General features: G+C 34.3%; 3 protein-coding genes across 6 annotated transcripts; 1 reads left to right on the top strand and 2 right to left on the bottom strand.

Moving 5' to 3' along the window:
- Positions 1–2,220: 2,220 nt before the first annotated feature.
- Positions 2,221–6,191, bottom strand: LOC106050558 (prefoldin subunit 6-like). The gene is made up of 4 exons (XM_013205530.2): positions 6,035–6,191; positions 3,915–3,985; positions 3,641–3,765; positions 2,221–2,847 (listed from the first exon to the last, which is right to left on the bottom strand). Exons 1-4 carry the CDS (start codon positions 6,096–6,098, stop codon positions 2,727–2,729), a joined length of 381 nt encoding a protein of 126 aa, XP_013060984.1. The 5' UTR covers positions 6,099–6,191; the 3' UTR covers positions 2,221–2,726.
- Positions 6,192–7,227: 1,036 nt separating this feature from the next.
- LOC106080316 (surfeit locus protein 1-like) lies at positions 7,228–13,912 on the top strand. The gene is made up of 9 exons (XM_056041632.1): positions 7,228–7,419; positions 9,445–9,549; positions 9,898–10,019; positions 10,494–10,676; positions 11,774–11,846; positions 12,070–12,117; positions 12,412–12,523; positions 13,080–13,161; positions 13,655–13,912. The coding sequence occupies exons 1-9, from the start codon at positions 7,351–7,353 to the stop codon at positions 13,761–13,763; spliced, it is 903 nt and encodes a 300-aa protein (XP_055897607.1). The 5' UTR covers positions 7,228–7,350; the 3' UTR covers positions 13,764–13,912.
- On the bottom strand, positions 13,160–23,066 carry LOC106080317 (uncharacterized). Of its 4 annotated transcripts, XM_056041635.1 has the most exons (6): positions 22,857–23,013; positions 22,063–22,185; positions 19,233–19,919; positions 17,225–17,272; positions 16,413–16,634; positions 13,160–15,225 (listed from the first exon to the last, which is right to left on the bottom strand). In XM_056041635.1, the coding sequence occupies exons 3-6, from the start codon at positions 19,549–19,551 to the stop codon at positions 15,011–15,013; spliced, it is 804 nt and encodes a 267-aa protein (XP_055897610.1). In that variant the 5' UTR covers positions 19,552–19,919; positions 22,063–22,185; positions 22,857–23,013; the 3' UTR covers positions 13,160–15,010. The 4 variants fall into 4 exon arrangements, with proteins under 4 accessions (XP_055897610.1, XP_055897611.1, XP_055897608.1 ...); XM_056041636.1 differs by lacking the exon at positions 22,063–22,185 and having other exon boundaries at positions 22,939–23,066; XM_056041633.1 differs by lacking the exon at positions 22,063–22,185 and having other exon boundaries at positions 22,857–23,017.
- Between the last annotated feature and the right edge of the window lie 1,909 nt (positions 23,067–24,975).

The following is a 24,975-nucleotide window of genomic DNA, read 5'->3' as shown; positions in this document are numbered from 1 at the left end:
TTCTACTGTTTTCTGGGCTCTCAAGAGTATTTGTATCCTTTCAAGGCATTCAATAGTTTCATCAATCCTTTGTTATCTCTTTTGGGACTCTTTATCAATGGACTATGTCTGATCATACTGACGAAAAGTGGACTTAGGAAGACGTCTAACATTTTGCTTTTTGCACTAGTTTTGGCTGACTCCATGAATATGTTTACAAACCTGGATTTTGGCGACAGGATTCGATTATTTGGACCTATTAAGTCCAAACCTGGCTACTGCACATATGAGTACGATACCACAATGAACCAGTTTCTCTATGTCTCACAGCAATTTTTTTATCTTTGTAGGAGTTTGGGGCCGGACAATTAGCGCTTCGATCCCGATGATTATTACCATCGAACGAATATTTGCTGTGTATTTTCCCGTGACGTTTACTAGAATAGTCAACATATAATCAGTTACTGCATCCTGTGGTATAACTTACATCATTTGGCTACCCTACGCCATTGTCCAGACTTTTTACAGGCGATTGGACTATATCCAGCTGTCCAGCGGAAATAAAGTCGCATTTTCCACCAGCACCGAATTTCTGATTAAAAACTTTAGCATACTGTACACGTTCTTAGCATACGCTCTGGAAGCTTTGACGTCATGGGTGCCCATCTGTTTTATCAGTTTAGGCTGCGTCTTCATCGGCATTAAGGTCTATGTTTCCATCTCTCGTCGGCGGAAGCTGACCAACGTGAGCAAAAAGCACAATTGGTCACCCAGAACCACTCGGACTCTAGTGACCACATGTCTTATATTCGCTGTCACCCACGCCATTGCCTCACTGATAAGTGTGCTTGTTACTGTGGATGCCAAATCTCCTTTACTGACTTTTTTAATTGTGGAAATATCAGCGTTCATTAACATCCTGTGCTGTACCAGCAACTATTTCCTCTGTAACAAAAAACTTAGGCAGATATTCTTGGATTTGGTTCATGTGGGAACGAGAAAAAAAGGACACCGTTTGGGAGATCAAAAGTAGTGTGACGAAAGATGGACGCTGTAAACACAGAAACCTTCTCCCAGACACCTCCTCCCCCACTGGTCAACAAAAGTGATTGGACCATAGCGCACTGGGCATTCAACAAGCATGAAAGTTTCGCTAAGTAAAAACAATTAATACAAATAGTTTCAATTGCACAGATTTATTATTGTTAGTCTAGATCTATTGAAAATTAATTAGATGATTGATTCAAAATAATTGATTCAATTTCACTCAAAATAAGCTTTGGTTATTTTTTTTATTTTACTTGTTTGTTCGGTTGACTAGTACTACATGTGACTACTAATCTGCAATACAATTGCGTGCTTGTCAAGTCGCCAAATATTTCTTCACATGGCAGTTTGATCCCGACAAAATTGATGCAAGGAGACTAGTTCACTCAAGGGTGGTCTAATCAATAAATATATCTCTTTTTTGTGATCAGCTCGCTAAATGGATTTGAATAAGCTCCACTGGTGTTGTTCAATCTCATTGAAAAATAGAACAACCAGAAAATGTTCTTTTAAAAAACTAAACTCTAAGATACTATCCGCTCCTTTAAAAATAGAAAGTAAAGCTCTTTCAACATTTCTGATGAGGGTGTTACCTGGCTAACACAACTTCCGTTCATTTAGGTTTTTTCCACAACAGTGTAATGGTTCAACTTTTTGCATGTCAAAATGTGGGCAAGAAATGTTTTTCATTGTCTCAGTCAATGAGTTTAACAATAACAAGCTTAACAAAAATGTAGTCTGCCTGTCTTTGTTATTACCATTACTGTATGAAAATAGAGTCACGGTAACCCAAACTTAGTCATATATATAAAAACCTACGAAAGAAAAGTGAATAAGTGTACCGTTATTATGTTCTCAAACCTACAGTATTTTTCAAAGATAGTGTAATGAACAACAATATAAACAATATTGGTTTAAAAAAGTGTTTTACATTTTTTGTCGATGAGAAGAAGACCTCTATTTTCAAGCAAAATGAGAACGTATGAGGTCGAGGCAGACTTTTGTTTTTGTGATTTCGTATTGTATTTCATAATTACGTTAATTTTAGTAAAAATTTCACTTAACCTAAAATATTCATTTATCTGAAATGGGTCCAGTCCCAATAGTTTCGGGCTATCATAACTCCACTGTAAATAACAAAACCAATTTACTTTAATGCTTATTTGTTGTAATAGATTAAAAGAACACTGCAACAAGGTTTGAAACATTCAGGTCTTTATTTCTCCAAAGAGTATCTTACATGTGTTGAAAAATACAGATGAGAAATGAACCAAGCAGGTATTCACTGTACAAGAGCACTATTTAAGTAAAAAAAAACTCTTTCAAACAAAGGAAGAGCAAGACAGGATGTACACCGCAAACAAAACTTCACAATATGTAGACATCATATATCCAGAAACTGTAATGCAGTGATAAGAAAAAATGATTCACACTCAAGCATGCCAATTCAAATAGCTGTTTTATGCATACATTAAAAGTCTACTTCACACAAAGATAACACATATTTCTTCACACACTAGACTCATTTTAGTTAGAACAAAATTGTTGTTTTTTTTCTCTTTTTAAAACAATGTTAATGATAATACCAAATAAACGAAAATAAAATCATCAAAAACTTAATGTTATTCTTAAATGTAAAAGATGAAACCAGCAAACATAATAGCCAGTCAGACACACAAAGTTGAAAGTTAGTGCAGAGACTAGGATTTGGCAGCAGCCTTGACCTGTGCCTGTTGGAACTGGTGCTGTAGCTTGTTGAGAGAATCACGATGTGACTCTGCTTTCTTTTCCAATTCTTTTATAAGATTATCATGGCGCTTGCTAAACAACAGAAAGAAATATATATATGAGATAAGACTTAAAGCAAATATTTAACAGAAATTGTCAAGAACTGTAAAAAATCTTTTCCAAAAACAATTATTATTTCTACTATCTATAATCCAAATCTTCAGCTAGGCTGTTAGTGTGCATTGAAATAATACTACATTATAATGTCATAGCTTAAACTTCAATAACACTTATATGAGACAGAACAACTGGCCCATCTAGAAAACAATTAGTTAGATCTGACCTTAAAAATAATAATCAGATATTAAACGCAGAACGGCACAGTGGCTGAGTGGTTAAGTGCTTGGCTTCCAAACCTGGGGCCCTGGGTTTGAATCTCAATGAAGACTGATATTTTGAATTCTGGGATTTTAAAGGCTCTAATGGATACGTGACTTAAGTTGGGGAAAGATATTATATTGTTCAATAATACTGGAGATATACGAACCATATTATATTGTTCAATGATACTGGAGATAAAGATTTTATAGTTACATAGAAGAGTTAAAGATACCATAAATGTCTTTGAAGTGTACATGATCAGCTTTATCTGTATCAAATCATATCTAGTTTTTTTTTTATTTTCTGTACAAAGACAGTAAATTGTTCATAGTTTTTTTTTTACAGCTTTTGTTATTTAACTCAGCTGTTTCCTGTCAACACTATTTTGTATATAAGATGGATTTTGATCCAAAGAGATTGTAAATAATAATGTTCTAGATTTATATATATATATAACCTATATATATTTATAAGTATTTTGTATAATTATTGTTATTCTACTTACAGCTCGCCATTAATATAATCTATACGTTTCTGGACATTTTGCTTGGCTTCAGACAAATCTTGTTTGATCAATGCAGGACCCACCATTTTGAAGACACCAGCACCATCTTCTAGCCTGTCTAGCTCCTAATTAGACAAAAACAAAGAGTATAACTTCAAATGATATTGTGAATTACTTCAAATGACATTGTGTATTACTTCAAATAATTGTATATTGTGTACTACCAAGTCATAGTATGCATAAAATGCACTTGAAAAATAAAATGAAGACAAACCTCTTTAACAAGGCTATTTTCACTCAATTGACCTTCCAGTTGTTGTCGCAAACCAATGTGCTTGGCCACATCTAAAGATTTAGAATGAAAAAAAAAACACATTTAGACATCTGGATCTAAAAAATCTTGAACAAACTAAAAGGAGTTACCTTGTATATGAATCAAATGTCATAACTTGAGTTATGTTAATCAAATGTCAACTTGAGTTATGTGAATCAAATGTCATAATTTGAGTTATGTGAATCAAATGTCATAACCAAGTTATGTCTTATCATCTTTCATTATTAACACTGTATATCTACATAACAATAATTCACTATATTAAGTTTAAGTTAAGTGTCCTTTAAGATACAAATTCAATTTTGATCTGTATTTTTAGAGTGAGAATGAATTGTCTGAATTGAATTGATCATTTCACATCTGATTTCATGACATCATAGTATCATAATGAATGATCATCATGACATCATCATGCCGCTTCTTAGTGAAACTTCACCATTGAGCCATTGACACTGTGTGAAGTGTTGGTGAGTCACAAAAAGTCACTTATCTTAACCCTCTTAAGACGGATCATTTTAGCATGTCTTGTGCCAAAAAGAAGGAGCACTATTTCCAGCCTTAACACTTCTCTTACAAAAAAATTCCTAACAAATAAACTAATTACTTTACATACACAAAACTATATAATTATTGAAGAGAAATGAATGAACTAATTTAATCTTATGGAATTTATCTGAAATGTTAGCATTTATTAAAATAAACCAAGCTGATTTTAATAATTTATGCACATAAAATTCAAAAAAAATTTTTTCAAAACAGAACAGAATTATAAAGGTAAGAATTTTTTAAGAAGTTTTAGACTTGAATAAGCCCTAATACATGTGTATGTGTTTAGGATAACAAGGCACATGAATACACTTCAGACACTTCTATCACATTATTTTACTACTTTTCTCCCCCCCCATCCCCCCCCCCCCCCAGGTACCATGGAAACAAACACCTTCATTATTGTCACAGTGACAGTCACCCATTTATGACCCAGGGATCGTTTTTTTGAGCTGTTTGTTGATCAGAAAGTTGGCATCATATTTATTAGTCTCCCTGACAAATGTTTGAACTAAATTGATAGTAAAAAAAGAGTATAAAACAGTCCATTGGGTGCTAATTCACTGCTAATCCCTTGGTTCTCAAATGGGTCTTCTCTATCCAGCTACCCACCCTTACCTCTAAACCATGTTACCAAGAATAGACAACATCAACACATACTAGATCTAGATCTAGTATTAGTGTAAACTGCCCTTATTTTTATTAATTCTAGCATATTTTAAATAAAATCAGAGTCAGTGAGTTTGCTTTCATCAATATCAATGGTTGACATGTTAAAATTTTCACCTCTCACAGGCTAACTTCAAAAAATAAAAATTTTAAAAATTATCGCATTAAAACAGCGAAGGAAGCCGCCATTACAGTCTATTAATGTGTAAAAATAGTAAGAACTAATCCTATGGTTGGAAACATCGCTGCCGATAGGTCTGCCAGCTCATCTTTTTCGCCAAATAGCCTTGGGCCGATAGATTGGCCGCGTCGTCTTAAAGAAGGTTAATTTTCCACTAATCTAGATTCTAGATATAGACCTATACTGGCTATACATATATACTACCCTACCTACATCTAATCTTATAAATTACATTTAACATGTTCTTTCAAAGCAGAAAATAAGACTTATAAGAGTCTGATTATTAGATTATTTAGATATAGAATATAGATAGATCTAACGATATGTCCTACTAAATAAGCATGATTATAATTATAATATAATTATACCAGTATAACCCAGTATCCATGCATGTGGATGATGTGGACATGGTCATGGCATGGTGACTATGATGGTAAAATTCTTAAATAAATTAAATTGAGACAATGACATTGACAATTGACTCATAACTCATTGTCATAGACTCACAGTGACAGTCACATTCACATTGTCACTTATCTCTTAAGTTAAACTTAAATCTTCTACACTTCTAGACCGGTAGAATAGTTCTCTAGATTGTCTAGATCTATTGTAGTCTAGAGTCTAGATCATACTTTAATTTTAATCTTAAATCAAATGAATGTACCTTTCTGTACACTTTGAAATTTATCAAGCTCATTTTGTAGCCGTTTCTGTAGACCGTCTGCCATTTTGAAACAACAACTGAGCAATATGAGAAACTAGTTTTCATTGGTTTAATACCCCAAAAATATGCAATAAAAATTCATGTTATAGAATGTGATGGAACAACATTAAGAAATATTTGTAGCTCAGTGATGATGCTAATTATACTGATCTTCAAATAGCTTTGGAAAAGAACAAAATATAGATAAATAAAAGCAAAAGTCAATAATGAAATATAAATGATCCTCATTCGATCTAGTCTACGAATTGAAATTGTTAAAAATGCTTAGAGCTTTTCTTTTGCTAATAATAATGATCTTGTACTTCAAAAAAGAAGATGTGTATTGAGGGGGTTCAAGGGGGGCACGATGCCGCGGTCGCCACCCTTAGGAGGGCGCCACCCACAACCTGTATTTCTATGTGATGTTCATGGAAGATTGGGGGCGCCAATAAAGTACCTAGCTCTGGGCGCACGTTTTGCTCACTACGCCTCTGCACTGTTAGCAGCATGTTATAAATGTTATTTTAAGACACCCCACTGATATCATATCATCTTTGCCTGTGGTCCTGCCTCGGGAATAGCTAGCCACCAACCATCTTCCTCCAGGCATCTGTGCGAGTCTTTCCAACTGTCAACATGCTCTCACTTATTGTCTGCTGTTTTTCCAAGTTCATGGATCGTTATTTTGTTCTGTGAATATTCTGTTAAGCTGGAACGTTTTACACACTCTTATCAGCATTGTTTCACGTTAGGCTTCTCTGTCATGGCTCTTCATCCCTCTCTGTTGTAAACTACTTTGCTATTTTTAAGGGTGGGAGTTATAATATAGTTTGTATTAATTTTGGTATATGATTATCAAAGTTCAGTAGCGTATTAAAAATGTAGAGTTTTTTTTTTTTATTTATTTCTTTTAAATTCATTTTGAATTCGGGGCCAGGTTTACCTGTACTATATAATAGGCAGCACAATTAGCTTTAGCCTATTATAGGTATATAGCTTAAAAAGTGGTATTTGGACACAATAAATGATCTAGATTCTATATCTAGGTTTTATCATAAATCTAGATTATTTTTTCAATGCTATTTGACTTTGTGAGATACTTGGCAACAAAGGGCAGGCTACTCTTGTGCATTAGATCTATTAGTGATATGTTCTTGTATATACCCTTAACTTAACAAATTAAGAAAATCTAGCTAGGTCTATTAGATCTAGAACTAGAGATCTATTCTATTTAAGCTGTTGAATAATAAAAATTGTAACAATAGTTCTAAGACCGAATGTCGACCATTCATTCAAAAAGTTCTTGCTTTTTCTTTAGAATCAAAAGTCGTGTAAGACTCGATAAGGTACGTAATTCAAGTACTGAAAATCTAATTAATCTAATTGTCACTACAGGCAAGGTAACATAGTCTTTACAGACCACTACAGTCACTACTAGAATAGATCTAGATCTAATTCATAGTAATTCGGCTAATCAATAATCATGCATGCTAATCATGACAGCTAATAATAATTATAATACAATGCCCAATACCTACTTAACCTGATCTATTCCATGCCTATGTGTATGACTATGTAAAGTAAAGTATGTATCATTGTGGCTATACTTAGTAAATATATATATATACGTTAGTCAAAATATTAGTTAATATATTATATAAGTGATTAGTAATAAATGAAAAAAGTTATCATGGAACCCTCATATTGATGAAATTATTTTAAAAAATCAAACAAAGCATTAGAGTCTAGTCATTAGTACCATTTCATTAGGCAAGGCTATGATGATACTATGATTAGGGTTTATTAAAAAAAAAAAAATTTATCAATCAAACAGGAATATAGGTTTAATTAAAATATATATTAGAATATATATTTGCATCCTCTGTTTGAGACCCGCAACTCAAAGAAACAAAGAAACCAGATCTAGAACAGACATAAAATAGAGCTGTGAAATTTATAACAAAAAAATATTCACATTTGATTAGAGTAATAGTAAAATAATAAAATTTAGAGACACTTCAGCAAAGAAGAATAAAAAGAAAAGTAAATTAATACAAAACCAAAACCCAATAAAATACTTAGAAAGTCACTAAGATTAAGGCACATTTCTTATTCATATGTTACAACAAATTTGTACAAGTGCCCCTTCTTCCCTAGTGCAGTTAAAGCATCCCATAGAATCAGTTGCCTGAATCAATTAGGAAAACCAACAGCTTAACTTAGTGTTGACAAGACAACTATAGCCTACTGTGGTTGCCTGGAAATGACGCATACATGAAAAACAAGCCAACACCTTAAGGCATATAAGTATGGTGCTATGCATATAAGCCACTTCAGGCTATGTACTAATGTTTACACAGCCATAACCAACCAGTTTTTGTTGCTGAAGAAATTCAGACTGAATGATTTCTTGCACAAAACTTTCTTCTGTTTTGCAAAAAAGTGTCAGATTTACTTCAGACTGCAGTTACTTTGCTTGACACACCAAGTGATACTAAGACCTTCAACAGTCAGCAAATGCTGTAGCCTAGGACTGGGCAAAAACTCCATTGCTTTCAGTACTCTAAAGATATCAGCAAAACAGCTATAGTGGCATAACCAGTAAGACTCCAAATAAGTGTGACTTAGATGATTAGTATTGTAAAAGATATATTTGTAATATGACTGCGTTTGTAACTAAGAGTTACCTCCCTTAGCTTAGTCTTGAGGGAGATGTTGCATAGGTATGGAGCTAGTAACAAAAGTGTATTATACATCCTAGTTTTAAAAAGAAGTCAAATTAAGCCGTAAAAAAAGAAGGCAGCACTGGCCAATAATGTGATGCAAGAAACATTTGTGTTACAAGTAACGCACACTGGTTAAAAAATAGAAATATGTATAACAGTTGGGAGAGATTCAGTTGTTCTGACAGTACTCAAGAAGAATGGATTTAGTGGAGTAGTATTGAAATATGTTCTTGTTAAAAGAAATTTTGAGTCAATATTGTTGTTCTCTAATAAGAATGCTACACCTTATTTAGAAGTGGAAACAGCATATCTTACTTAAATCATTTTGAAACATTGGTTATAATGTTGATTAAAATTCAAACATGGATTAATTACAACAATGAATATGTAAAGTCCTTAAATTGTACACCTTCACACCCAATGTCTGTACATCACATCTCCACAGTTTTAGAAACCCTGTTATTATGGGAGTCTACATAGTACTTACTACACTACTATTAATACTTAAAATAGTAATATGATCTTTTTTAGTTCTGAATCTAAATTTCTAAATTAAGATCTCAAAATTATAATCTAGATCTATTTAGTTCAATGTATTTACTTAACTTTAGTTAAAAGTAAAAGGTTTTATCTTCTGTGTTCAAGGTAGGTCACAGATACACTTCACAAGATGTGAATCCCCCAAGACAAATACCAAGAGAAAAACCAGCAGTCCAGAAAAAATCCTTTCTAAGTGGATTACCACTTTTGGTAGGAATTTTTTTTTTAATACCACAAGATATTACTGTTTGTATTTGTGCATTTTAAACATAGATCAAATAGATTAGACACTAGTCAAAAATATATTCTTTTGATAAATTAAAAATGAACACATAATGAGAGACAATGCTTTATTTAGTTGTTTCATATTTAAGAAGCTTTTTTTTTTAATCTACTGTAAACAAGAGATTATGGCAAGTGCAGATTATAGGCCTCACTCTGTTATAAAGTATTCTTCAGAACATCAAAGCAGCTGATGTGTTAACCTGTCCAGTGTGATGGTTCTACATGAGCACATATCTTTTTGATATCTAAAAGTTTTCTATTTATTTTACACAGATTGTGCCTCTGGCTACTTTTGGACTAGGCACTTGGCAGATACAGAGGCGAGAATGGAAATTAAAGTTGATCAAAGAGATGGAAGAAAAAATGCAGGCTACTCCGGTTCCCTTACCAGAAGAGTAATTTCTATTAAGAACTGTTGTTGTTTTTAAACAAATAATTAAATATATAATGCACAATGTGTAGTAAAACTGAATTGATAATGTGAACATTTAAAAAATTAATGTGGTAGATTATTAAAGTAGAAATAAAATGTGCCTATAATCTGTAGCTTACTAGGGTATTCTTTGGTTAGCACTATATCTCCTAATTGTGTATCTATCCATCAGAGCATAATGAAGTTGGTTATATACCAAAGCTGCAATGCTAAAAAAAAAAGAAAGGCTTTAACATGATTCTATTTCATTAAAAAAATATACAGAAACCTTCTCTTAAATACTGTATTTTATTTAATTACTTTAAGCAAATAGTAGAAAGGTTTAGTTATAATTTGTATTGCTTTGTATTTGTAACCCTTCCTTTTTAGTGAATGCATCATCTAATTAATTAATTACAAATTAACAATTACAAATGTTTGTTTATTTGCTTGACAGTTTAAAGGAATTAAAAAACATGGAATACAGAAAAGTAAAAGTACGAGGAACATTTGATCACTCCAAAGAGCTCTTCATCGGACCTCGTTCAAACCTCCATGCTGCTGACACAATGGGAGGAGAAAACAAGGCAGCATCTATGGGCGTGCATGTTGTGACTCCATTTAAATTAGCAGACAGGGAGTAAGTCCTTGCTGTCCTCAATCCCTACTTGACAGACGTTTTCTTTCATCCATTTAAAGCACTAAATTATTTTAAAATGCTGTTTTGCTACAGTTTATATAAAAAAAATGAAGATATTATTTCACACATACTTCTGCCAAAAGCTTGTCATTTTACACAAAGCACATTAACTTTTTCTCTCAATAATTATTTTCCATGTTCCGACAGCTATTCATTTTGCTCATAAATATTTTACTACCCTGTTATGGTTAAACTTAAATAACTTTTTTTTTTTTTATCAGAAAATGTTATATTTGGTATACAATTAAAGAATGCACACCCTTTGTAGATAATTAAAATTGATGTATATAAAACCAAAATAAATTTGTTTTTTTGGATAATGAAACTTAAAACTTCATGACTGTGGACAAGTCTTCCTTAAAACTAGATCTAGACAAGATCTAGGCATTATTTTTTTATTCAAATGGAATAAAAAGTCCTTTTTATGATAGTTTTTTATATTTTCACAAAACTTAATATATTACATATATATATAAAATATATATGTTGATTGTCCTGAGATCACTATCTCATGTCACACCCCCTATAAAAAATTAATATAGAAAAATAGATCTTTTTTTACACCCAACTCTTTAAAAACATTGTTTGTTTGTAAAAACACAATGAAAATGAAAAAAAAAATCAATTTTTCCAAAGGGAAACTAATCAAGATTTATTTAAAAGCATTTTGTAAGGAAAGAAAATAAAACAACTGACTTTTTAAGCATCGAAGATAATATCGTTGATTTGGCTGCAGAATGAGGTAAAATCAATGATAATATCGTAGATTAGGAAACAAAGAGTTATGTGTAATGGCTAGATATATTTCCAGAATCTGCAGAGTGCCTTTTTATATCTCACAGTGTCATTTAATGCCCAATTCAACTATTTAATATTAAATATTGACTTGTAGTAACATTAGGAAATATGGGTTAATCAGGGTTGGCTAAGAACCATTAAAAGTTTAATTTTCAAATATCTTTTGAACATTTAATTTTGTAGTTTATCTGTACAATTTTGTTCTTTACATGCTATCATATTTCTGTTTAAATCATTAGTGAAACAATTCTTGTCAATCGAGGTCATGTGAAATTTCAGAATCGTCCTCCTCAAATGAGATCAGCTGGTCAGGTGTGTAATAGAGAGTTAATTTTTAATATTAGAACCTTATACATTAAATTTTTTTTTTAATTTGTGTAGTTTTTGTTTTTTAAGATTAACTTTGTTTACCGAGTTGTTTTTTTTTCACCTGTTAACTTTGAGGCTACTTTTTCTTGTCATAAATACACTATATCCTTTCTTATTAAACCTTTATGATCTTTAATGTATGACTTTACTATGTGATTGTCTACAGGTTGAAGGAGAAGTTGATCTTGTAGGCATTGTTAGACTGAGTGATAAGGTAAAAATGGCTATAAATCGATTTTTTTTTAATTTTTCTTTTACAAAATAGCTACTGTTGATTCTAAACAACAGACATCAGTTGGGCAATAGTTAGATTATAACACATAGTTACATATTTGTCTCTCACAATGTCTGCACCCTTCCTAAGTATTGACATTGGAAAAATTAGTCTTGAAACTTTGATATGCGTTTATAGAATTGTTATAGATTTTACTTTTAGAAGTAAGGTTTATACGTTTTCTTTGTTGTTTTTTTTCTTCCAAACAAAAATATTTGTGTTTTTCATCATCAGAATATGTATATGAAATCCAACCCTTTAAAAGATGGTTTCTGGTTGAGCCGGGAAGTAGAGGAAATGGCAGATATTGCTGGGACATCGGAAGTGTTCATTGATGCAGACATAAGTAAGCTCAGCTCCCTTAAACCATAATCAACAAAACAACTTATTTTTGGTACTGTGAAAAGAAAAACATTTATTAAAAGCAACAAGAAAAAATACAAAGTATTAGTAAATTTGTATTGTTTATACAGCTAGAAACTGAAAAATTACTTGAGTGTTGGGATATTGTTTTGGGTTTATACACAATCTTGTTTATTTTTTTTTTAAATTGATTGTATGTAAAATGTCACATTATGAGCCTCACACAGTTTTGTTAAGGTTGGCAGTGTTATATTGTAACAGTAAGCAAAGTATTAAGCATGAAAGTTGATAGTGGAAATTATTACTTTTATTTAAAAGGTTACTTGTATAAGAAGGTTTAGATGATGAAAAGTAAAAAGCATAACACTAACCAGTACACATATTTATACAAGAGTGACAGTAGCTTGGCAAAGGTAATTGGGGTTAGTAACTGTGTTGGCTACCCAACATTCTTCTAAGTCACTGAACATACAATACTTTACTTAGGATGTGAACATATCTTTTTCCTAGGGTTTAATAAAGTTTATTCCCACCAACAGATTCAAGTGTACCAGGTGGACCTGAAGGAGGACAGACTATTGTTTCCTTACGAAATGAACATTTAACTTATGTCATTACATGGTAAGCTACTATATGTCTTGAGTATGTAACTTTTTTTTTTTTTTTTTATTACTAGCACAGCATTAAGTCAAATTGTTCTTTCTTGATAAAATAAAAATTGTGAAAAAAACAATCAGAACAATCCAAACAATCTTCAGTCAGATTCAATTGGAATAGTTCTTGTCTAAGTATCAACATACAACAAAAGTTGTGGCTTTATTTGATTCTTTTTCGTTACCCTGGTATAAATGTTAAATTTCCATAACTACAGAAATAAAGAAAGTATATAAATACATATAACCACTATGAATATCCTATATGTATTTGTGCAAAGTATCACATGTCATCTGAATGTTAATTACTGTACACTATTTGTTTATTGATTAATTGTTCACTATAATTAATATTAAAATGTACATGAAACATATAGTTTCAAACAAAACAGATTGAACAAATGGATGATTTCAACCAGTTTAGTAGGCTGAATAGTTTAACATTTAATGGTATATTTCAGGTATACATTGTCTGCTTTAACCATGTACCTGTGGTGGAGAAACTACAGAAATCCTAGAATAAGCCGTTCAATGTTACAAACAGTGAAACAGAATTTTAGAAAGACTTAACCCAAAAACACTATTTTATATGAAAATATTTATATCAAGTGAAATATTTCACTTCAAAAACATTTAGCTTTTAATATTTTTGTTGGCTAATGTTTGTTAAATGACATTGTACATAGTTATAAAAAATAAAGGATTTTCTAAATTATAAACATTCATAATTGTGATAGCTTTTGTATCCATAAGTTTTGAGAGAAGTGTATATGTTTCTTCTTTACTATCACTTAAAGTTACTTTCAACTAACAAAAGAATAAGATGAATTTTTAAAATGGAACCTAAATCAAGCATGTCATTCCACTCAGATTACATCCAATTAATAGAAGATAAAAGAAATAAAAAAAACAACTAACAAACATATTTAGTTGAAATATGGATCCCTCTTTGAAGTCAAGCTTATGATACCATAGAGATGACCAAATAAATGCAGTGAACTTTATGTTCACATTAACACAAACAAGAATAACACCATTAGTTAGAATTATGTAATTTAGAGACACTCAGCAAACATACATTTGCATAAAACATTAAACCATAACTTTCAAAAAACAAGGATAATAATCATATTTTTATTCCTTAGACTTAAGTAAGTTAATATACATAGGAAACTTTTGTTCCTATTTCATATAGAGCATAAACTTATCACTTACATCATGAACATGCATGGGTAATTTTTTTTTAAAGGAACCTCCACTTGCTTATTAAATGCCATTGAATTATTTTTGTTAGAACTTTCTTTTAGACATGAGTGGTTAGGCACTTGGCTTCCGAACCTGGGGATCCTGGGTTTGAATCTTGGTGTAGACTGGGATTTTGAATTACGGGGTTTTTAGGGCACCTCTAGGGTCCACCCAACTCTAATGGGTACCTAATTTATTTGGGGAAAGTAAAGGCGTTTAATCATTGTGCTGGCCACATGGAACCCTGCTCATTAACCATTGGCCAAAAAAAATGGATGCCCTTAACATCATCTACCCTATAGATTGCAAAGGCCTGAAAGGGGAACCTTACTTTTACTTTTTATTAAAAATATGCATACAATTATCTTTTTTTTTTTAAATAATGATTTTAGCTCCCATTTGATTACATTACTACCTTTCAAGTTGTTAATTTTTAATTAGTTTCCTGCTAAACTAATGAGGATGATAAAAGTTCACATTACTAGTTTTTAGGCATTTCTGAACTGTTTGGACATATCATACTCCTATTATTAATATCACTCCTCATGGATCTCACTTAAAAGTTTTACAAATTATTTATTGAAACATATGGAGCATAAAAAGCAGCAGCTGAGAAAAGTGACTATTAATAGAATGAGGCCTACAATTACCCACTGAACAACTACAATTATCAGTGTGAAATTTGCCAAAGTTTCATTACATTTAAGACAACCAGGTAATGGCTGCATATTTGTTGCATTTGTACAACTGTACATTGTGTTTCTTGTGTCCACAACTAAAACTGTTCCTAGTGATAGAAAAACAAATAATATTTTTTTTTATAATCCAAACTATTCATTGAATAGTAGTCTACATATTGTGATTTAATTTGTTTACATTTGATTATGAAAAAAAAAATTATGTTCTGCATAAGTAATTTCTACCTAGTCAATGAACATATAGTCTACATTAAGTTAGGCCTACTAGGTAATTTAAAAAAGAGTAATTTTAAAATCAGTATTGATGACTTTTTCATCAATTTAGTTTCATAAGGTAATCAAAGGATTTGATCCTTTTTATTCAGGTATGTAAGAGCTCAGTTAAATTCCTGCTGGTCTCAGCTGGAATTGTGTGGTTACTACAATGCTGTTCTTAAGCATTAATTATGTTAATAATGCAAATTGAAATTGTAGTATTAAAAAACACACAATTATCCAAGTTAGAATACACAATAGAATTCAATGTCAATGAGAACTCCACAGAAATTCTTCTTCTTGAAACTGTCAGGTAGAGTTGAGCCTTCATCTCTTGGAGACTCTAGGCCAGCAAAAGTGAACAAGAGCTCCCTCTCACTGTCTGGCAGGGGTCAAACTTGTGGCCAGAAGGCGCGTACACTGGGACCCTGCCATTTTCCTTTTCTATACCAGGCTAACCGTGTGGAACATGCTATTTATGGAACGGCCCCTTGAAGAACAGCAGATGGATTTGTGACAAGGTTGTGGGAGCTTTTTTACAACTCTGTACAGTGCAAAGAGGATGCTCTTGTAACCCTTTAGGCACCCCCACAGGAGTCTTGTTTTGCTACTCTTTGACCTAATCGTTTCCACTTGGGCACCACTATGAGGCAGGCTAGCTTGCCCAGGACTCCACAGAAATAGATTCAACATCAATCTTAAACTTTTGGACCCTTTAAATAAGCTTGTCTTCTTTATTGACACTTTCCCCAACTAAGTTAAGTTAGGGTTACCAAAAAATTCATCAAATTCAATTTTGGTTTTTAATTACCTCCTCTGGTATATTTAGCCTTCTTAGAGAATTAAAGCAAAAATAATTAAATGTGCAGAAACAAAAACTTTTGCTTTCTCTGGCAACTTTGACACATTTTATTAATAAAAATGTATATAATCTATCTTCTGAAAATAATTTAGTGTAAGATGAACATACATAAAAAGTCTTTCATCATTTAGCACTTGAAAAGACATAGTTACTTCTTACCATAAATTAGCCAGGCTGTGTGAAAGAGAAACAAAATCAGGGTCAGGCCACAACCAACTTTGACAATGGCAGGGAATTTCCATTGTCCATTTTTGGGCCTTTCTTTGTGGCCTCTTGTGTAGAAGTAAGGCACAGTGAAGAATACAAGAGTAACACAGGCATCAACAATCAGGTATATTGGTAGGACTGGTATCATTTGACAATCTGTGAAATAGATGCTGCCTGCCAAACAATAATCATTGCAATTAGTAGAAGTACTTTTGAAACGAGCAATATATAAAAATACTTTAAAAAAAAAAAAAAAAAAGCTTATACAAAGGAAAGAAATGCTCAATTACTGGCATTTCTTTTCAATACTGCAAGATCTATTTCCCCTTTTCTACATTAAAAAAATAATTAATTACTGTTAACTAATTTGGAGTCAATTTTTTTTTAATTGATCCATGTGTTGTCATTGATAATGAATTATTATGCAAAGTTTCAACATGATCCGAGAGTAGGAAGTGGGAGAAAAAATGTATGTGTCAAAGAATCCTGACAAACAGTCCGAGGGAGTTTAAATATAAACTTTGTAATGATAAAGAATGCTAAGTAAGGGATAACATTTTTCTAAAAATTAAATGAGTTCAATTATTTATTGCTAACATGTTATATCCAAATAAATATATTGTTTCCAAAGTGTGTTGTTTAATTAGTTTAATTACACGTTACCAAGTGATTTGTTTTGCACGCCTGATTAACGTCTGTTATTATTTGTCTGACCTAACAGACAAAGCAAATAATTGTAGTAGAAAGCTGAATGGGTAACTCACCAATAACTAACTTTGTTGCTGTGTAAGCAAGCAGAACTAGAGAAACACCTGTGGATAGTACGTATCATTATTACAGACCTATAATCAAAAATTATTTTTTCTCCCTTTATACTTATAGTAACTTGTTCAAGATGAATTGAACTAACTAAATCTCGATCCGTCTTGTGAAGATTGATTTCCTCTCCTGTTTGTCTGACAATTTACTTTAGATCTTTGTGTTGAAAATCCAATGTAATTAATAGTTTAATTTTTGTTGTTGGCCGATTTCGTGGGGTGGGGAGGGGGCGATGGCATTGATCCCCCCTTAAACTTTTGAGTGGGGGGGGCGGTCCAATTTATTTGTAAAAATCAAGGTTGTTAACAGAATCAATTAAATATCTATATGATTAAAACTTGTTATTGATATTTTAACCGATCTTAATATTATTTCGTTCCTCTGTTGGCCGATGGGGGGGTGGCGAATGCATCTTCTGCCCTTTCACCTAAACCCTTTAAAAGGGGGGGGGGGAGTCCTACTTTTATGGAGAAATCATAGTTTGTGAACAAAATTAGTTGAATTAATATATAAATTTTATATTATGTCTCGTCTCTCCCCTTCTGGTATCTTGGCCAGTGGGGTGGGGGTGATTGCATCTACTGCCCTCCCCACTCTAGCCCTCTGAGTGTGTGTGTGGGGGGGGGGTCCTATTTATATGGAAAAATCATAGTTTGTGAACAAAATTAGTTGTATATCTATATAATATAATTTTAAGCTAAATATTGATATTTGAACCCATTTGTATATATTATGTCGTACACCACTCTGATCTCAAATTTTATAATTAGTAAATATAAAATGAAAAAAGGTTGTACCAGGTGGGAGGGGCGTTACATGCATTCGCCTTCCGCCCGTCGGACAAACCAATACATTTTTCTTTTTGTATTTTAGTTAAGAAATGGCAAAAGTTTTAAAAAATCTGTCACTAATATAATTTATGTATGCCATAAATTAAATTCTTAGGCTATATCGAGTCGCCCCACCTCCTATTCTTTAATGCCAAATGCAATCATTAGCAGAAATTATAAAAAGGGGCGAGGATTAATCGTTTTCACTCTACCGCCCCCCCCCCCACACACACACACATATATACATAGGCTACATATATATGCTTTATGCGCGTTTATGCTTACGGTAAGGGTTTACTGGGCGTTAGGGTTAGGGTTCAGACCCCCCCCCCCATCAAATTTCTGGATCCGCTAGTGATATATATTTATACGCTTTTAAATTATTTTTTTTTTTATTTTGCTTGTTTAATTATACTATCTCTCTTTACTTAATTGCTGTGAAATAGATACGTTATCTATAGAGCTCTACATGTAAATAATAACTGAAGGAAACATGAATTAATTATTGTTACATTCAAAAATGTTGATTTTAAATTTGACTCTTAAGTAGCGACGCAGTGTACTAGATCAGATGAAGCCGAGAGGACAGGAAAGAGCTTGGAAGCCATTAAAAAACTAGCCAAGAGACCGTGGAGAGTGGCGTGTTTTTACTGAGGCCCCATGCTCCATGAGGAACGCCAAGGAAAACATTAGATGATGATGATGGCATTTAAAATACCCTTTTAAGCTACCGTTGATTACTTAATTTAAGCTAATTCAGGTGCATGCTATTAAAAGTTGGCTGAAAGGCTGCCTGGTTGTGCGGTATACGCTCTGGACTGTCGTCTCGATTGTCCCGGGTTCATACCCTGCCCGTTGTCATCTCCTCGTCGTCCTGCGGGAGACTTGGACCAGGAACTTAGGAAGTAGATTCAAGTCTGAAGGAACGTCCGAAACATCAAAACATTTAACAAACATTTTCGTGTGGTAGGACTAACCATGCCCGCTGCCCTGCCTGGAGTTTGGATTAGGGCATGGTCCAGATAATCTTCATTTTTGAAGACACTTCGAAAACGTGCTTAAAAGGATTTAATAACAATCTACCGACATTTATTTCGACTGTTTAAAAATAAAGCCGACTTACTGATTATAGAAATGACAAGACAGCCGACATGAAAGGAATATTTGCGTGGACTTTTTGGTTTCTTGTGTAAATCCTTTGCGCTCGATTTCCTGTTAGCTGTTTCTGAGCCCAGGTCGCTCTTGGACTCAATGGCCAGGCTGACGTAGTCAACTCCCACGTTCGTAATGCCTTCCTCATCGCGTTCACTGATTTCTCCTGGGTCTGAGATTGGTGCTGTGTCTTTAAACTCAGCTACAGTTTCTAAAGTGCAGTTGCTAATTATCGACTCCGTAGCACTGTCAGGTAAACTGTACTCTATTTGGCTACCCGTTACCTCCATTCAGGATACACGAATAAATTGTTTAATACGAAATTAAGCATACTAAGAGATTCTTAAAACACGCATTTGACGATATGAATCTCCTTGTATCTTTGTTACACATCTTCTTGCCTATAGAAGATGGATATGTTTTCCACATCAGCATAGCACGACCGTGTTTCGGGCTATCCTGTGAATAGTTCTAAGTCTTAACGCTAATGTGTCAGGCTTCCTGGTTTGTTTTTTTAACATCTCATTTTGTAATCAATCTGAACTTTTTGGTTTAGACTGTATGAGTTCATCAAAGTACTTCACATCTTAAGTGTTCTCTGATGTGTCATTCATGGGTCTAGAAACTTGCCTCCAACTCTAGATCCATCATGAATTGGCTGTAATGAGGAAGGAAGAAACGAAGACTATATTAAACAATTTTAAAAGACTTAAATTAAATCTGCAATATGAAACCAAGATCTTTTAATAATTTTAAAAGACTTTAAAGTAAGACAACGGAAAAACTACTAAATACTTGGGAAGATTCTTAGGAAAATCTATGGTACTTAACAAGATGTAACAGGGTGGAGGACACGCACTACAACCATGAGATATATCAATTGTATGAAGACCCACAGATAGTGACAGAAATAAAGAAAAAAAAAAAAAGAACAGACTAAGTTGGGCAGGTCACCTTGAAAGAATGTCAGATAACAGAGGAGCGAAAATTGTATACAGGCAAAAACCAAAAGGCAGGCGACCCAAAGGCAGACCCCGAATGCGATGGATTGATGATGTGGAGACAGATCTACAACAGCTTGGGGTTAGGGCTTGGAGACGAAAGGCTCAGAAGAGATCTGAATGGAGGGATGTGTTGAAGCAGGCCAGAGCCCTCCATGGGTTGTAGCGCCACAGTGATGTATGGATGGAAAGTCTTCAATATGCAACCAAGCACTATAATCAATATTACAAGACTTTAGTAAGTCTGAATCATGAAAACAAGATATCTCAGATCTAAAGCCACGTTTAGTGTATCGGCGAAAATGTTTGAATTGGTAATAAGAAAGATGCCATTAGAACATATTCTGTATAAGAGATTCGTATGTATTTGCCGTTATATTCAACCCAGAACTTTTGATGGGGAGGGGGAGGGAGCAATCGCCCCTACGCCCCCCACCCCCGGGACACTAACTTGCAGTCAGTATTCAGCGTGCTTGAGCCATTGAAGTAGATCTTATTAGGTAACATGTGCACCGTTGTAGACCTACGTTAAATGCACACTAGCTCCAGCTGGAATAAACTGCCCAGTGTGCAGCCGAACATTCCGGACTCACATAGGTCTCACCAGCCACATGAGGAGGCACAAAACCCCAGTGCAAAGCCCTCAGCCCCCTGGATGACAAAAGTGGTCATCATCGAACCACGATGGACGAACTAGCATATATATATATATATATATATATATATATATATATATATATATATATATATATATATATATGGCTCCTTTTGTCTCGAAAGGCAATGGATGCGCCCAAATGAGTCACTGGTTTTAGCTTAATCTTGAGACGGGGCAGAATCTGGTGTGGCTAATCAAGCCAATTCTAGAACGGCAGACTTTGCCACAATTCGTACATGTGTATGCCTCTGATTTAGGGCTAGCAGACAGGGCAGCTTTCTTTTTATCCCTCTTGATTAAAGCCGCTTCAATTCTTTTGTTCTCAGCAAGGGTTGTCCCAGCACGCACAGTCTGTCTCCATGCACTCCGGTCTTTGGCTATGTTTTCCCACATACTTTCGCTGATGCCTGAGGCTCTCATGTCTCGCTTGCAGACATCTCTATATGTTAGTCTTGGGCGGCCCTTGGGTCTGACTCCTTCCACAAGCTCAGCATATAAGATATCTTTCGGGATTCTGCCATCTGGCATGCGGGTGACATGTCCGAGCCAGCGTAATCTTCTTTGTGTCAGGAGAGCATACATGCTGTTCATATTGGCCAATCTTAAAACTTCCTGATTGGAGACATGGTCCCTCCAAGAGATGCCCATTATGCGTCTCAGGCAGCGCAAGTGGAAACTAGTATATATATATATATACTATATACGTTTAAAATGCCTAGGGGTCTATATAGCTCCTCCTTCTTGGTCGTAGATGAGCATTTCATTTCCTATGAACTCGAAGATGGCAAGATGGCTACGAAGTCCAATCTTTGGTTTGAAATCTCGACCACACACAAAGCACTGGTAGGTTGGTTCTGTTGAAGACTAGCCTACTTTTTCTCTTGTTGTTATATATATATATATATATATATATATATATATATATATATATAAGGAGGCGCGGTGGCTTCCGAACCGGGGGTTCCGGGTTCGAATCCTGGTGAAGACTGGGATTTTAAATTCGGAATCTTTGGGCGCCTCTGAGTCCACCCAGCTCTAATGGGTACCTGACATTAATTGGGGAAAAGTAAAGGCGGTTAGTCGTTGCGCTGGCCACTTGACACCCTCGAAAGCCGTAGGCCACAGAAACAGATGACTCTTACCTCATCTGCCCTATAGACCACAAGGTCTAAAATGGGAAATTTGCTTTACTTTCCTCTTTCGTTATTTGCTGATGGCTGTCCTCTTTGTATCAAAGCTTGAATCCCTACATGCACGTCTCCACGCTATGAGGAGAAGTCGAATCAAGGAGTTAGGACATGGCCGATTCCATATTCCACGAGGGAGCTTTAGAGTATCTTTATATGCCTTACCAAATTTAGAATATTCGTATATCCATTGAGGGTTTTAGAATATTCTTATATCCCTTGAGGGCTTTAGAGTATCCTTATATCCCTTGGGGGCTTTAGAGTATCCTTATATCCCTTGGGGGCTTTAGAGTATCCTTATATCCCTTGGGGGCTTTAGAGTATCCTTATATCCCTTGGGGGCTTTAGGGTATCCTTATATCCCTTGGGGGCTTTAGGGTATCCTTATATCCCTTGGGAAGGCAATTGTCAGGCATACGGACTACGTGTTCATCCCGTAGATGGGACATTTTCGCTGTGGCATGGTTTATATGGATATTGATAATATGTGACAAGTGTAAACATTCGCATTATGGAAGTGGTAAAAGCAATTCACCTGTTGAATGTTTCTTACAGGCAGAGAGAGAGAGAGAGAGAGCGAAATATATTTCTTATTTCCTATTTCTAGGATTATGGCGTTGTTTTTTTTTTCTGGACAAAGGACTACCTGGCATAAAGATCTTGAACACACCACTCCTCCAAACCTTTTTAAAATAAATTGATTTAGAAGACCGCTAAATTATGTTAAAATATAATGTAGATAAACCAACCTGTATAATATATATATAGGTCTATAAGATAAACGATATATTTTATATTTGAGTAAATAAAATTCTCTGGATATTTACTAACTATGTTAATAATCTCAAGAGACACATGTTCCTGTCTTCAACCCGGACATCAAAGTGCTACACACATAGCAAACTACACAGTCGTGACAGTAACAGCGATGTTTAGGAGTAGGCAAAATGTTTAAAATCCTGTTTTTGTGAGGCAATCTGAATCGCATTACGATGCGTGTTGACAAGGCCTAGTAACTTGAGCTGGTTTACAGAGGCAGCTCTAGATCTATAATCATAGGCGCATGCAGTGGGGTGCAAGGTGGTGCACGTACAACACCCCCCCCCCTGTATTCTGAGTAGCCTAATTCTAGCCAATTTTTGCACCTTCAAACCCATTAATAATAATGAATGAATGAATATTCATTCGTTTCTAACATAATAATAATTTATAGAGCGCTGTTAAATTAGCAACTGAGAAGGTAGTGCCTCCACCAAAGTACAGTTGTAAGAATAGGCCCTAAGTTATTATTGTATCAGACTTGCCTAGGAGGCTTATCAGGAATTGATGTGGACCATGTACGTGCATCCCTTCTCAATGAATTTTGAGTATCGAAGCTTTAGACAATTTGTTTGTGCACCTACAAATCAACTGACTTCTTTAAAGTGGCAACTTATACCAGTAGTGCTTGGGGTAGGTACAGTTGTAAGGATATGCAATTGTTGTAATAAAACTAGAATAAGCTAATCAGGAGTTGTGGTCGACCATATTAAGCTTTAATAATATTCCATGGCACTATAGTCTTGACGTTATGTTTTCATTTCCACATAATTAGCCAGCCTAAAGTGTGATTAAAGTTGTTTTTTTTTTTCTTGGATGAGAAATCCTTGCCAGCAGTCTTTCGGTGTGAACAAAAGTGAAGAGTGCAGTCATCTTGGAAAATGCATTAAGCTACGTATAATGGAGTTGCGGTCGATGTTAGCACTTGATAAAATAGCAGGTTAAACACGTCCACCAGATTACGATGGCCGAAGATACAAGAAAGTTCTTCAATACCCTCGTCTGAGTCGAAACATTGATTTGGATCAACGAGCGCTGGCAGCAGCAAGAAACCAAAAAGGAGCAGCAGCATCATGATTTAACTGCCTATGCAGAGCCTGTTAGTTTCGCAGTCATTGCTGCAACTGTGATGAAACTACAGACATCTCAGGCACTGTATAGATTACTCAATTGTTTTGTCACACATTACATTCTTCTTTTTGGGGGGAATTGGGGCCCACCAATATATTCTTGAGCCCGGGCCCACGGGTACCTTGCTACGCCACTGGTGTGATGGTCACCATTTCTTTCTTTAATATCCTCCGTAACAAGAAATTTAAAGCTACGACTATGAGCCATTATATTAAGTCTCAACTTTTGCACACAAAAAATCCTGCGGGCGCCCATAATTTGCAGAAACGAGGATATGTCTCTATGTATGGTGACAGCAGAAGATGTCACCTAGGAGAGGGCGGTGAGACTACTCGTTCCCATCTCTATCCTTAATAGTCAAAAGGCTGTGAGTTTTTTGAGTTTTTATAGCCATCCATTTTTCTTACAAATGAATTTATTTGCTACAATGAGTCATTTTCGAAAAAAAAAATGTATGAGAGATGAACAAAAACTCCTTTTTTCTTAGTAGCGTTAGAAGCAATTTTTAGCGGCCCCCGAAAGGAGAAAAGATCTCTTAAACTAGAAAAGATAGTAAAAATCCGACATCCTAATATTTTAGACCATTCAAAGTTCTGATGCAACGGCTACTTTTTTCTTTTCTGACAGAGAATAATCTATTTTTTTAAATCAAGCAGGGTTTTTTCATAAAAATACACCATTTTTACAACTATCGACTATAAATAGTAACAAACACTGGATGCTATTTAGTATGGCAGATTTCCTTATGCAAACGGTTTTACATTTTTTGCAACAAAAACGGATTTTTTTTTCTGGAGGCTTGGAATAAGAGATTGACCCTTTACAAAACAATTAGATCAATTAAATAATCATTATAAGCCAGGTTCACATCCCTTGGTCTGCTGGACGTTGGGGTCCAAGATCTGTCAACCTTCTTTT

The sequence above is a fragment of the Biomphalaria glabrata genome, chromosome 9, assembly GCF_947242115.1.
Source record: "Biomphalaria glabrata chromosome 9, xgBioGlab47.1, whole genome shotgun sequence".
Classification (NCBI taxonomy): domain Eukaryota; kingdom Metazoa; phylum Mollusca; class Gastropoda; family Planorbidae; genus Biomphalaria; species Biomphalaria glabrata.
This window is presented reverse-complemented; position numbering and strand designations above follow the sequence as displayed.